The 15102-nt window shown below is 35.8% G+C and overlaps 2 protein-coding genes across 2 annotated transcripts; one reads left to right on the top strand and one right to left on the bottom strand.

The window, feature by feature from the left end:
- Positions 1-2186: 2186 nt before the first annotated feature.
- On the bottom strand, positions 2187-7308 carry LOC107592178 (hemicentin-2-like). The gene is made up of 7 exons (XM_016281580.1): positions 7231-7308; positions 7092-7141; positions 6504-6860; positions 5381-5638; positions 4594-4856; positions 2436-2560; positions 2187-2338 (listed from the first exon to the last, which is right to left on the bottom strand). Exons 2-7 carry the CDS (start codon positions 7132-7134, stop codon positions 2212-2214), a joined length of 1173 nt encoding a protein of 390 aa, XP_016137066.1. The 5' UTR covers positions 7135-7141; positions 7231-7308; the 3' UTR covers positions 2187-2211.
- Positions 7309-11966: 4658 nt separating this feature from the next.
- On the top strand, positions 11967-15077 carry dnase2 (deoxyribonuclease II, lysosomal). Its single transcript, XM_016281549.1, has 2 exons — positions 11967-12215; positions 14639-15077. The coding sequence occupies exons 1-2, from the start codon at positions 11990-11992 to the stop codon at positions 15031-15033; spliced, it is 621 nt and encodes a 206-aa protein (XP_016137035.1). The 5' UTR covers positions 11967-11989; the 3' UTR covers positions 15034-15077.
- Positions 15078-15102: the final 25 nt, after the last annotated feature.

Genomic DNA, 15102 nt, shown 5'->3' with positions numbered 1-15102 from the left:
AACACGTTTTGTTCCGTTCAGTTGTGGATGCAGCTGATTCACTGAGACCGCGCGCGTGTGTGTTTTCCTTTGAAAAAGTTTCCTCAGAAATAACTCGCTATTTAATGCATTTTCCCTTACAAATTGTATTAAAAGCATAACAATTTGCCATCCTTCTAGAACAATGTGCATTTATGTTAAAATTGTAACATAAATGATCAAGTTTAGTTATTTTTATTTCTTTATTGCAAAACGCTAAAACTGCCACCGTTTTGGAGAGAAATGGGCACTCATTTTAAATACTGTTTCCGTGCTTTTTTAATGTATTTTAAAGAGTTGGCAGTCAAAATTAAAACTGCTGGATGAAAGATATTCTTCAACAAGATAATGTGAATTACAGAATGTACAACGTTTTTAAAATATATCTACTCATGAGTACTTTTAAATAGGCTACTCTTTTACTCTTACTCAAGTAGTTTTTTGGACAAGTACTTTTACTCTACTCACACTACATTTTTTGGAAGGTAATGGTACTTGAGTATATTTTTTCAGTACTCTTTCCACCACTGCCCTCTTCTGCAGATAATTTTAATCATAAAAGCACTTGGTAGTGTTTATAACACCTCACTTCCTAAAGATAAAGCAATATTCATTGAAGGAATAGTTCACCCTAAAAAATTACTATCCATCTGTTGCTATTTACTCACCCTTGAATCTATGAAGAACCTTCACACAGTTCCAGGTTGAAATAAATAAATAAATAATAAATTATATATATATATATATATATGACCCTGGACCACAAAACCAGTCATAAGGGTCAATCTTTCGAAATTGAGATTTATACACCATTTGAAAGCTGAATAAATAGGACAATATTTGGCTGAGATACAACTATTTGAGTTGAGGAATCTGAGAGTGCAAAATCTAAATATTGAGAAAATCACCTTTAAAGTTGTCCAAATGAAGTTCTTAGCAATGCATATTACTAATCAAAAATTAAGTTTTAATATATTTACAGTAGGAAATTTACAAAATATCTTCATGGAACACAATCTTTACATAATATCCTAATGATTTTTGGCATAAAAGAAAAAGCTATAATTTTGACCCATACAATATATATATATATATATATATATAGTTTATATAGTACATTTGTTAATGCATTAAGTAATATGAACTAAAATGGGCAATAGATTTTTTTACAGTATTTATTAATCTTTGTTAATAAAAATACAGCTATTTATTGCTAGTTCATGTTAGCTCAGGTCTGTTAAATAATAATAACAGATACAACTTTTCATTTTAATCATTTACTAGTATATTGTTTGTTTAATATTAAGATTCATTAAATAAATTTAATATAGAAGATTTTTTCATTGTTAGTTCATGTTAACTAATGCAGTTAACTAATGCTAATAAATGGAACCTTATTGTAATGTTACCATTCGTATTAATTATTAATTAATATTTAAGTGGGATGATTTATTTTTTAAATGATGGGTTTAATCGTATCACACTCGGACATATAGCGGATACACTACCGTTCAAATGTTTGGGGCCAGTCAAATTAGTTTTTTTGAAATACATTTTTTTCAGCAAGGATGCATTGAATTGATCAAAAGTGACAGTAAAAACATTTATAATGTTCCAAAAATGTCTATTTCAAATGTATATTTCAAAAGTTATTTCGAACTTTCTATTTATCAAAGAGTCCTGAAAAGAATGTATCACTGTTTCCACAAAAATGTCAACAGCACAACTGTTTTCAACATCAGTAACAATAAGAAATGTTTCCTGAGCAGCAAATCAGCATATTAGAATTTCTGAAGGATCATGTGACACTGAAGACTGGAGGATTGATGAGGAAAATTACATTTTAAAAAGTAATTCAAAAACAGTCATTATAAATTATAATAATATTTCACAATATACCTGTTTTTACTGTATTTTTTATCAAAGAGATACAGCCTTGGTGAGCATAAGATACTTCTTGTAAAAACATTAAAAAATCTTCCTGACCCCAAAATTAGTTTTGAGCAGCTGAATTTTATTAGAGCAAATTGCAGCTGGACACAATTGAACAGAACAGTGGAGATTTCACTTGTGTGGCCTATTTTCAAGTCTCTGACATTCAGCCTACATCAAGTGTTCCACTCATGCGCTGTAAGTACATGTAGTTTAAAAAAATCCCTGTGGTTTCACAATTTCTTCCATCAGTTGACCGCTTTAGACTTTAGACTCTTCCATCTCCTCTCTCGGTTGCTTGGCAAGAACAGTATAAACAGCATTAGGACCATCTTTGAGCTTCTTCTCTCCATCTAGAGGTATGTTTGTGACCTTCGCCTGTTCCCGACTGTAAATAAAGATGACAAACACAACATCTATGGCCTTAATACATTACAGAAGACTGGCGCAAACCAGCACACATGGACTGTGTGATTGTGTTTAACCTGGGCATGCGAGAATAATGCACCGTAATGTAGTTGATTTTTTCCTGTTCCTCAGCGCTCTGAGTAGCTTCTTTCAGGGGCACGATGGAAGGTTGGCTGCTTTCATAAATCTCCTCCGGCTCCTCCTGAACCAGGCACAAAATAAAACACTCATGAGTTTGGAGAGTATGACTCAATTCATATACTATCCATCCTCAAAGAGGACATCGGATGCAAAATTCACTTTTACTGTACATGGTGCTTGCATATAAATGTGTCTTAGCATTGTGTGGACACAACCACTCTACATTGATAGAAATCCATTCACTCCTTTTTTTAATTCCCAAAAAACTGATACAGACTCAATTATCAAGCCGTTTTGATTTTCTGAGCAGTATGACGTCATAGTGCTTAGGTCCCGCCCACGACAGCCGACGGACTGTCCCGTATTAGCATATTTACGCATATTTGGGCATCCGATGTCCCATTTAATATCAAGACTACAATCAGTGCATCACAAATCACAGATCATTATACAACTTTAGCATTTAGTGCCTGTCATGCAATACTATTTCTGGTATAGATTTTCAAACTTTTGAAACACATCCATGATTGTTTTTGGGTTAATGTTGTTATTAATAACTTGTGCAATGGAAGAAGATGAGGCTGAGACTTTTTTGTTGAGCAAAGGTGCTGAGTTTTTTAAAAGTATAAACCTAAAAGTTATGTAATAATTAATTTTGAGATAGGAAATTAAGCTAATAATAATAATGCCCGGTGGTATAAAGACTATTTCATTATGATATAGTATCTTACTACATACTGAAAAGTATATCTTGTTTCCAGCGCGCATACTTTTAGTCTGTTATAAATATGTGAATTGCGTCCCAATTCAAATATTTATTCTACAGAGACTGACATTAGTGCACAAAGAAATCAGATTTTCAAGAAAAATGTATTATCAATGTTGACAACAGTTGTGCTGCTTAATATTTTGTGGAAACCATGATGCATTTTCTCGGAATTCTTTGATGAATAGAATAGAAAGAACAGCATTTATTTAAAATAGAAATATTTCATAAAATTACAAAGATCTTTACTTTCACTTTTGATCAATTTAATGTGGAAGCCTATTTCCGCCAATGAATAAAAAAGGTAATTGTGACTTTTTATCTCACAATTCTTAGTTGTTTTTTTTCTCGTAATTGCACATTCATATCTTGCAATTCTGGAATGTTTTTATTTTTTGTTCTGAGAAGTTCTTAACATGTTGCTATGTGGTTGCTAGTGTATTTTAGATGATTGCTTATTGCTCACTCCAAAATGACCCACTTAGATATGGTTTGGTTCCCTTTTTCAATCATTTACAAGGTGAAATTTTTAAATTTTGAAAAGAAGTAGCATATGTGTCCTACATAAACTGGACAATGTGCGGTATCAATCATGCCCATGGCCTAAACAATGTGGGATGAGTCACGTACCAAAGTTTAATACTGAATCATTTAAACACACCCCTAACCCTAAGTATGACCAATGCTAGTAGTACTAGTGATGTTTGACTTAAGTATGACCAGTGCTAGTAGTACTAGTGATGTTTGACTTAACAAGTGACAACAGGAAGTAAATACTCCTTTCATGGCTGTGCATCATGTGGTTTCCCGATTTGCCCTATATTTGTACACTTGATTTGAACTTTGATCTATTGGAGGGAGACAGACAATGTGACATAATGTCCTGCCAAAATCAAAGTTATTACACAAGTACCAGCGACTGAAATAAATCTCTGCACTCACAAAGACATCAGATCAGCAACAGTGGAAACATATGTCTGATTAGGGAAATTAAAAGTTCAAATGTCTGGTGACATTTCCAAAGTAGGAAATCAGGAAATGATCCTACTCACTGATAAACTGCACATCCTGCAGCTAAAAAGCTTCAATATTTAGAGATGCATGCTGAAAGGTTCTTTAGAATATTATATTCTTTAAACTAAGAAATGGTTCTTTTATTAACTGTTCACTGAAAGGTTCTTCGGGGAACCCAAAATGTTTTTCTATTGCATTGCCACACAACCCCCCCTTTGGAACCTTTATTTTTTTAAAGTGTATGCAAACAGACCTGCACTGCTTAAATCATTTTTTTTCTGGCTACATAAAAATAGAGACAACCTACAGGTAACATTCAGTAAAATCGGTCTGGACCGGTCTGTGCCGAGCGGGTTACGGGCCACACAGAAGTACTCTCCATGGTCCCTGTAGTCCAAACTCCACAATCTCAGCTCAGGTCTAAAGCTGTCTGGCACACTGCCACTCTCTCCTTCTTTAAACCAGGCAAAACTTTCTGCTGGCGGAGCTCCATCACTACTGCAGGTCAAAGTCACCGAATCGCCCTCTCTGACTGCCTCTCGGGGGGTGATCTGTATCGTGGTGTAGCGAGGAGCATCTGAGACACAGAGAAAGAGAGAGGTGAAATGCAATTTCTAATGGGAGAGCGCGGCTGACAGTAGAATTTACTGTATTTACAGTTTTATGTATTTAATACACAATATTTAATGCACAGCTGATTCCTTGAATAGCTTTTTTTACTTGATATTGAATAATACATGTATAAAATCAGCTAATTTAGATGTTACCATATGCAGTATGTACTATTCAATAATGTTTTGTTGAACATTTATTTCTTTTTTCTTATGCTCACCAAGGCTGCACTTATTTGATCAAAAATGCAGTTAAACAGTAATATTGTGAAATATTTTACACTTTAAAATAACTATTTTTTATTTCAATATATTTTAAAATGCAATTTATTCCTGCTGTGACAAAGCTGCGTTTTGCCGTTACTACCATGTTCAGTGTCACATGATCCTTCAGAAATAATACTAATATGATGATGATGACATTTTATATATATATTTTTTTTTTACTACACATACAGAACTATTGTCTATATCCATGCACAATACTCACATCCAAGAGCCAGGGTGACTCCCGGTGACTGAACGTTTTGAGGTGGTATTGGACGGCAGGTGTAGGTACCTGCATGCTGACTGTCAAAGTTGTAGATGGCTGACAGCTTGTTGGACTGACCCAAATTGATCCCATTCTGATAAAGGGCAAAGTTCCTGCCAGGGGCGGCACAGCCTCGCGCCACACAGCTCAGAAAGACCGTCTCACCAGCAGCAAACATGTTGCCTATTCTCGGTGGATGTACATGAACCTGAAGCTCTGGAACCAGGACAATATTTCACTACATTAGGTCCATGCAACATGCTAAATTATTTTAGGAACAGGAAAGTGGGTTTTCTCCACAATTATATGCAAATAAACAACAAAAGAAAAAAAGTTTTAAATTTCTCTGTAATTGCTAGATTTTCTACAGAAAATGTGTGCAAAACTTTTGCTACAATTAGAAGATGTTGCCAGGCTGTTGATTTGTGGTTACTAGTGCGTTTCTAGGTGGTTGTGTAAATCACACTCTTTCCACCATTGGTCGAAAAATCAGGTAGCCCCGCCCACCAAAAAACACTGGCTTACTTAAGCTACCACTCCACTGAAAAGTTTGGGGTCAGTAAGATTTTTTAAAAATGTTTTTAAAAGAGGCCTCTTATGCTTATTTGGAAAAAAATTAAAAAATAATAATAATTCAAAACGGGAGTATTGTGACATTTTATTACAATTTCAAATAACTATTTTGTATTTGAATATATTTTCAGATGTAATTTATTCCTGTGATGCAAAGCTGAATTTTCAGCATAATTACTCCAGTCTTTAGTGTCACATGATCCTTCAGAAAATCATTCTAATATTCTGATTTGCTTCTCAAGCATGTCTTTTTATTATTAACATTGAAAATAATTGTGACGTGATTTTTTTTCACATTTATTTGAACATTGATTTGATTTATTTTATTTGAGTTTTTGTGTAACATTACAAATGTCTTTACTGTCACTTTTGATCAATTTAATGAATAAAAGTATTGTAAACTGTACTGACCCCAAACGTTTGAACAGTAGTCTATAGTTGCATCTGCATATTAAACTGGTTTTTATATTATTTAACATAAAAAATAACCTTTAAAATATAGCCTCACCTGTGACGGACAGTGTGATGGCATCAGGAGAGGTCCATCGGCCCTGCTGGTTGTCGGTCTCGAATCTGAAATGGTACGTTCCTGCATCGCTCAGCTTCGCGTTCGTGATCTGCAAGCTGCATCTTTTGTGGCCCCCCATGTATTTGATCCTGTCCCTGTACGAGGGGCTCAACAGATTCCCATCAGTATGGTAGGCGATTTCCCGTCTGCCTTCTGCAGAGATGTGAAACCATGTGACCCGTGTGGAGCTGTAGTGCGAGGGGTAATCATAGCGGCACGGCAGCGTTACCGTGGTCCCGGCCCAAACGCAGATGTCCGTCCTGGAGAAATACACCAGCCATTTACTTGCCCCGACTCCTATAAAGCAACAGAAGAGTAATCAGAGGCCGGGTATTGACCTTAGTAAGGTGTGCGCTGTTGACTCCAGTGGAAAAAAAAAACCCCAGGAAAAAACACAGATCGATACATTATAAATAACCTGTGCACCAAGGACACTCAGGTAACATAAGAGCACAGAATAGAGTCAGAGTAGCTGCAAAATGCATCCATTTATCTGTATAAAAACACAAGATACCTGTCCAAAATTACCTGACAGAAGAAGTACAGAGGTCACAATTATGTGCACCCACATCTCAGCCCTGTTTGTGTGTAAAAACAAGAAAGACTGTAAGTAACTTCAAGAATAATCATGAAATTAGTAGCCTACCTGGTTTTGATGTAACACTACCTGTTTCTGATGTTCTTCAGCAAGTGCTGACAGCCGTCTGTGGACGCATGGACCCGCACATGTGTTGAAGAGGGAGCTGAATGGCACCAGACGCACAGTGTGGGACGCTGAGCCAGAGAAAGCAGAAGTTGAAGGGTGGTGACAGGCTGGCCATCCCACTGTCTCACCTCCCGTCTCTCTGAGCCTCTAAACTCTGTCTCTGTCTCTGTCTCCAGTGAAACTCTACGCCACCTTCAGCAAGGTGCACAGGGCAATAATCCACATCCCTCCTGTTCACACACAAAACATGTTAAAAGGAAACGAGGCAGCAGGAAACATGTCTTTTAAAACACATTCACGTTGCCGCCTTCCTTAATTAAAAAAATCAATCTTTTCTTATGTTAAAGGCTAGAAATGGTTTCTTAGCCCTGCCATTTTTCAGAAAGTTGTTTACAATTTTATGACAGGGAACGTATCGTTTTTGTGCTTACAATGATTAATTATTAGCATGACTTCAAAGAATCTGTTTTGGAGGTGTCAAGAGAATTCAAAAAAAAAAGTAACCAGATATTTTTTTATGAAAATGAACCATGGGTTTACCACAGCAATCATAGAGTAACTTATGTATTCACACTAAAACCAGTAACCACAATACTTAACTAAAATGATCTATGGTTTTACTACAGGAACAAGAGTTTAACTGTGTTACTTAAATAGCTGAAACCACAAGTAAAACTCCCTTTTACTACTGTAAAAAATACTGAACTGTTTTTATTGAAATCTGCTCAGATCTGACTACATAAACATGTTTAACTGTGGGATCTTTTGAAGTAAAACTACCTTTTATAGAAATAAACTATGGTTTTATTACAGGAACAAGAGTTGTACTGTAGTATTTGTTGTGAAGGCATAGTAACCCTCCTAAAGGAAAATCTATTTGGCTATAGTGTGCTCATGGTTGTGAATTCATCAATGTAACTACGATTACAGCCTCACCGTGGTGTGAAGATAATAAGATTATGTTTTTAAAACACCGCAGTGACCTCTTGTGGTAAAAAAAATAAAAAATAAATAATCAAATACAATTTCTTAAAGAGAAACATTCGTTAAATGAAAACATAATGAGTGTGACTTTAAATCTGTCAGATGGGACACTCATATATATTTTGTCTGCTTACATCAACTAATATGCACGACTATTCAAATTTAGGCCTATATGTTTACAATGTCTTAGTCTTAAACTGTAATTGCAGAAAATACAGAGTCTAAAAGCAACGTGATTCGTAATATAATATGGAAATTGGCAAAACAGACGTTTCTAAATTATGCCGCACTATACTTTTCTGATGACAAAAACTAATCCTAGAAGGGAAGTTCAGAAGAAGGAAATTAATAAAGAAATTCTTACTTTGCTAAATTAACTGCTTAATAAGCAGATCAAGCTTGGCTTCAAACTGCCATCAGCATTAAAGGGGTCATATGATGCGATTTCAAGTTTTCCTTACTCTTTGGAGTGATACAAGCTGATTGTGCATAGATAAGATCCCTGAAGTTGCAAAGACTAAAGTCTCAAAACCAAAGAGATATTCTTTATCAAAGTTAAGACTCTGCCACGCCCCCCTAAAACGGCTCGTTCTAACACGCCCCCACATATCTACCTCACTATGTGGAGATATTTGCATAATGCCGCCCAAATGTGCACGCAAAGAAAGAAGGCGTGGTTTCAGTAACCGCAGTTAGTGTTGAAGCAGAATGTCAGGGAGACGCTGTGTGTTTCTAGGCGAAAGCAAAAGCACTTTATTTGGCCTTCCGAAAGTAGATGCATTTAGGAATCTTTAAGATTACTTACAACAGAACAGCAATGCATTTTATGGACGACCATTTCGTGAACCTAGGAGAGGAGGTTTCATCTCTGTGTCTGTCACGTGACTCTGTTCCCCTTTCGGGCTCTGTCTTTACATTTATTTTGTACATTTATTTTGAAAGATGAAGCATTTCCAATTATGGTAAGGGGCGTTACATTTCCGATGAGTGCTTGCGGTGTTCGGCCAATCACAATGCACTGGGTCAGCTGGCCAATCAGAGCAGACTGCGCTTGTCGGAAGGAGGGACTTTGTAGAAAACAAAGCGTTTGAGAGAGGCGGGGCATAGAGGACCTACAATAATGTACAGTATTTGAAAAATAATGTGTTTTTTGAACATTAAAGCATGTCAGCATATTCTGTTACACCAAATACACAAAATAATGATCTTTAAAAAAAGCATCATATGACCCCTTTAATACGAAGTTTCAGACAGAAGCACAGAATCGATTTTATTTTATTACGAGTGATGTTGAAGCATTTCTTAAAGTTACAAAAATAAAACCTACTAAAAGGACAATAATAGTTCTTATAATAATTGTTCTGATAGACGTTTCGTGTTGTTTTGCGTGTAGATTCCCCGTGCTTATGAATATTAATTAGATCAAATCGCACTTCCAGAAGGGCTGTACTTTGTTTGTAACCAAAAGTATCCGAATTAATATTCACAAACGAAATGTTCAGATGCGGTTATTTCACTCGTGCTGCACTTATCAGTATGGCAGTAAATAAAAAAAATTGTCTTCCTTCAGGAGGCGCACTGGCGCTCAGGATGCCGAGCACTCCATTGACTCCATTCAAAACTCAGGATATTTTAGTGCTTAATTAGAGACAACTGAACAGTAAAACGTTTGCATATTTTAAATACATAAATTCCAAGGATTGCTATCTGGCATGCAAATGGAAATCCGCCCCAGCAATCGCTAAAAAAATAAATAAATAAAAAAATACCTGATCAACTCACCATAATCGACTGTGATTGGTTCGTCCTGATTGGCGCTGAGAAAAGTAACAGTTACCTCGTGACAAAGTCTCCTTCGTACTGTTTTACCAGCGCTGTGAATAATATTAAATACACGAATAATGACACTGAAAAACTTTAATAGCATTGAATTGAAAATGCACAGTGGAAAGTTCAAATAAGAAAATAATTATTACCCGACCCACAAAGAAAACAAACGCTCAGTCACCAAGCCCCTCCCATTACGATTAGGGGCTAAATGCCATTCTATCCACTAAACAATTCTATATCCGCATGTGAAACTAATGGACCTGCTACAGTTGACAACATGAGTTTCGCTCTCTGGTGGACTGACAAGATCCAAGCCTAATAGTATTTGTATTAATATTTTTATAGAACAAATGTAATATAATTTATTATAGGTTAATTATTTTCTCTCTTAATTTACAGTAGATAGATATTTTGTTATGTTTGGTGTAGGATTCACTTTGAACGTTTTCACGCAGAAATTGCTAGTAAAGTTCACAAATAACTACACAGAAACCATAAGTAACATTGAATTTAACATGAAAGTTTGAAGTAGAAAAACTGAAATGGTGTATTTTCTTGTAACACATATTTCTATAATATTTGTTTTATTTACAAGAAGAATTAAATCTTTTACAGTGTGGGTTAATACATAAATATAATCGATGTAAAATGTAATCATCGATGTGAAGGGTCATATTTCCCTTATTTCTGTCTCTCCTTACCAGGTTTTACTTGTACAAACTCCCACACCTGCATCATGAGCCTGTGCAGGAGGGGCTGAAGTATCTTTTCATGGATGGAGAGAGTGAGGGATGGATGGATGGGAAGACTTTAGTTAATGACAGTCAAAGTGCTGTTGGTAGAACAGTAGGGCCTTTATATGAGGTACAGGTCACACTCTTTACATAAATTATCTAAATTAAAAAAATGAAACGTTCAGATTTGCTTAAACCATTTTCTGTTCTTTCATTATCAGTCATTTTCTGGCTGATTTTAGAGAAGTTACTCTGCTTATCCTGTTCTGTAGTCTGCACATTTTGCCAGTTTTGCAGAAGTATAAAAACAGAGTTTGCGTCTCCATTGCAAGGTTTAATTATAAATCTTTGTCAAATCTATTGAGATTTAGAATCACATTTACCAAACAAGTTTTTTCTGTTTACACACATGCAGCAAGATCAAACTGAAACTCAAATGTATGGCTTTAGGTGCACATACATATTTCATAATGCTTTGTCACAAGGCATCTGATCCATTGTCTCATACAGTCATGTTTATTACCAGGAACAGGGTTGGGAAAGGTTGTACGAGTCAAGGCTGTATGTTTCAGAAGTGCCTAAAACCCCCTTTACATGGTTTCAAGCGGCTTATTTATTCTGTAAAACAGTGAGTAATATGGTAATTAACAACAAAACTTTTAACAAAACATTTTTAATTATTAGTATTAGCTTGGATACCATAACCAGCCTACAGTTAGACAACAACAACAATAATAATAATAATAATTATTATTATTATTATTATTGTTGTTTATTTTATTTATTTTATTTTCTATGGTTTGTCTTATGGTAATGTAATAGATTTTCATATTATGTCATTTATTTCTCTGTAATATATTTCCTTATTATTATCGTTGTTGTTGTTGTAAAATAATAATAAGAATATTAACAATAATAATAATTATAAAAACAACAACAATTATAAAAATACTAATTATTATTGCCATTATTATTAATATTGTAGTTTAATTTAATTTGATTTATTTTGTTATTTTGTTGTTTGTCTATCTTATGTTAATAGAATATAATTTTATATAATGTAATTTATTTCCCTGTAATATATTTTTATGGAATGTAATTATTTCTCAGTAATATGTTTGTGTGTGTGTGTATATATCTATATCTTGTAATGCATTTTATTTCTGTGATATATGTTTTCCACAGGTGAGCAGTTGAAAATCAATCAGCCTCACATATATGACTGCAGCATCCCTGCTTCTTTGGCCGCTGCTGTACCTGCTATGGCTCAGCTCTGTAAACACACACTGGGCAGATGGGACAACACTTCCTCCTCGCCATCCAATCGCAGTGTCTCACTCCTCTCACTGGCTGGGACAGAGTTCATTAACTTTGCAAAAGGTGCATCATTTGCCAATGGTAAGACTCATTTTTAATACTGATGTAATGGTGAAAGTGACACTTTAACGGCAGCCAAATGAGTTAAACGATCAAGATTTAAACATTTAGCTCTTTTTGTTAAACAGATATGTTCTGGTCATGTTGAGGATGGATTCTTTCATCCGTTTGCACTGTTTTTAAAATCATTTTTCTATGTAAATATGTACTAGATTGTAGTGCTGGGCGGTATACCGGTTCATACCGAATACCGGTGTTAATTTTTGTTATTATATGAATTTTTAAAATACAGCAATACCGGTATGTCGCTTAAACACCGTTCTGAACGCGACACTGTTTGAAAGGGGTCCCGTTTCACTGTTGCACTGTGGTGAGGGAACAGCTGTATGTGTTACTAAGCGTGAAAGTTCAGAAACTGAAGCTGTAGAACTAATAGAACGTGATGACACAGAAGAACTCATCCACAATATCCACATTGACCGCCACAAATATCCACCGCCCCCTGCCATCAGCTCCCGCGTCTCACACACACACACGAGGCACGAGTGCGACTTTAGCACTAGATTTAGCAACTTTCAGACCCATTTAATCAAGATTTAAACATTTAGCTATTTTTGTTAAACAGATATGTTCTGGTCATGTTGAGGATGGATTCTTTCATCTGTTGCACTGTTTTTAAAATAATTTTTCTATGTAAATATGTACTAGATTGTAGTGCTGGGCGGTATACCGGTTCATACCGAATACCGGTGTTAATTTTTGTTATTATATGAATTTTTAAAATACAGCAATACCGGTATGTCGCTTAAACACCGTTCTGAACGCGACACTGTTTGAAAGGGGTCCCGTTTCACTGTTGCACTGTGGTGAGGGAACAGCTGTATGTGTTACTAAGCGTGAAAGTTCAGAAACTGAAGCTGTAGAACTAATAGAACGTGATGACACAGAAGAACTCATCCACAATATCCACATTGACCGCCACAAATATCCACCGCCCCCTAGCATCAGCTCCCGCGTCTCACACACACACACGAGGCACGAGTGCGACTTTAGCACTAGATTTAGCAACTTTCAGACCCATTTAGTGGCTTTTTTCCCATAGAATATTCATACTGACAAACCTAGCGACTTTTTTGGATAAACCTTAGCTATGGTTCAGTTGGAAGATTTCGCCAGTGCTGTCCCGCGAACGCAAGGTCTGACTTTCCTGGAGAAGTGTCACCTCTCTCGGTGTCTGTTTTGTGCCGTGAGCGGCAGAGAAGCAGCGCTTTCAGTTGGCAGCACCGCAACAGACTCGTCAATAAATGAGTACAAAACAGCATTTCCTAGCACCTGTCGCTTACTGATTGTTTTTGGAATTATAAATATGAGCGTAGTTCTTCTGTTAATATCACATGCACTTTTTTGTTTGTTGTTGGTTTTTTTAGTTTGTTACTCAGACGCAGGCAGTGCGCTGCATGAGACAAAAAAGTAATAGAGCCAAAACAACTGCATAGTAATCCCACTAATTCCTTAGTGTATATGCATGTTGATTTTATCAGACGATGCCGCGATTATAAATGAGTGACTCCTGGTTAACATGTATTAAAAGGGGTCGTGTTTAGTCGCTATTTAGTGTGGTATTTTTTGACAATATTCACTCATCATGACCGTAAAATAGGGCATTCTAAGTCGATATGTTGCAGTATTTCCTCTCAATCAGTAGAAAATATGGTTAACACCCGGTCATGCATCAAAAAAAAAATACCGCCATTTACCGTGAAACCGGTATAATTTTGAAAAATACAGTGATATAAATTTTTGGTCATACCGCCCAGCACTACTAGATTGACATATTTGACAGTTCTGATGCATCTTGCTGTTATTTTATTCCATGAAACACTTGCCAAGTTAAGAGAAGTTCAGCTTATATACACACCTAGAGCCCTATGATATCTGCTTAAGTTTTCCATTTTATTTATTTATTTATTCGTTTTTTTATTTTATTTATTAAAAATGGTATATGGTATATTTTATAATGGTATATAATTAAAATATTACATTTTATTTATTTAACATATTTTCATAATTTTGACTGGTATTTGGATTTATTTTGGGGGTTTATTTTTCTGGACTCCATTTTAATGGTCACATTAATTTTAGTCATAAAAAAAACATGCCTAATTCACTAAAATAAAAAAAAAATAGATGTAAGATTTACTAAAAACAGTTTTAACTCAGAAATTGCTGGTAAATTTCACAAATAATTACAAAGAAACTGCAGTGTAACACATTATATTTAATGTGAATTTTTTAAGTAGAAAGACTGAAATAGTATTTTCTGGTAAAATACTCCAATAATCTTTGTTTTATTTACAACTTCGAAAAATTGTGTTTTACAGTCTATGCATTTTATAAAAAATAAGAAGTAATACTCACTTTTTCTCTGTTTCTTTCATAATCAGATCTGTATCACTCTTGGGTGGCACCTACACTTCAGTCCGACCTGCTGGTTCAGTTCTGGCGTCGCTCCACGGGCATCCTTCCCTCAGACTGCTCTCCAAGCTGGAAGGTCCTCAACATAGATCTCATTTCCCCAGGCCAGAGAGTTACGTTTAAGGCTACAGGGGACCATTCGAAGTGGGCCGTCAGTATGGGTGGCAGTGCTGGAAGTGGGACGTCTAGCGGCTGGGTCTGCGTAGGAGATATCAACCGTGACGAGGCGGAGGAAAGGAGAGGTGGAGGTACAGTGTGCCGTCAGGATGCTGCGGTGTGGAAGGCCTATCGCTCGGCCGCCCTGCAGTGTGAGACCTGTGGTGGAGAAGTGCAGACGTGTGATAAAGCCGCACGGTATCGCTGAAGCGGACACAGAATAAAGAATTCAAAATCAGGTATATATATATATATATATATATATATATATATATAT

The sequence above is a fragment of the Sinocyclocheilus grahami genome, unplaced genomic scaffold (genome assembly GCF_001515645.1).
Source record: "Sinocyclocheilus grahami isolate Dianchi unplaced genomic scaffold, SAMN03320097.WGS_v1.1 scaffold150.1, whole genome shotgun sequence".
Classification (NCBI taxonomy): domain Eukaryota; kingdom Metazoa; phylum Chordata; class Actinopteri; order Cypriniformes; family Cyprinidae; genus Sinocyclocheilus; species Sinocyclocheilus grahami.
The sequence above is the reverse complement of the archived record's forward strand: the minus strand, read 5'-3'. Positions and strand labels throughout refer to the sequence as shown.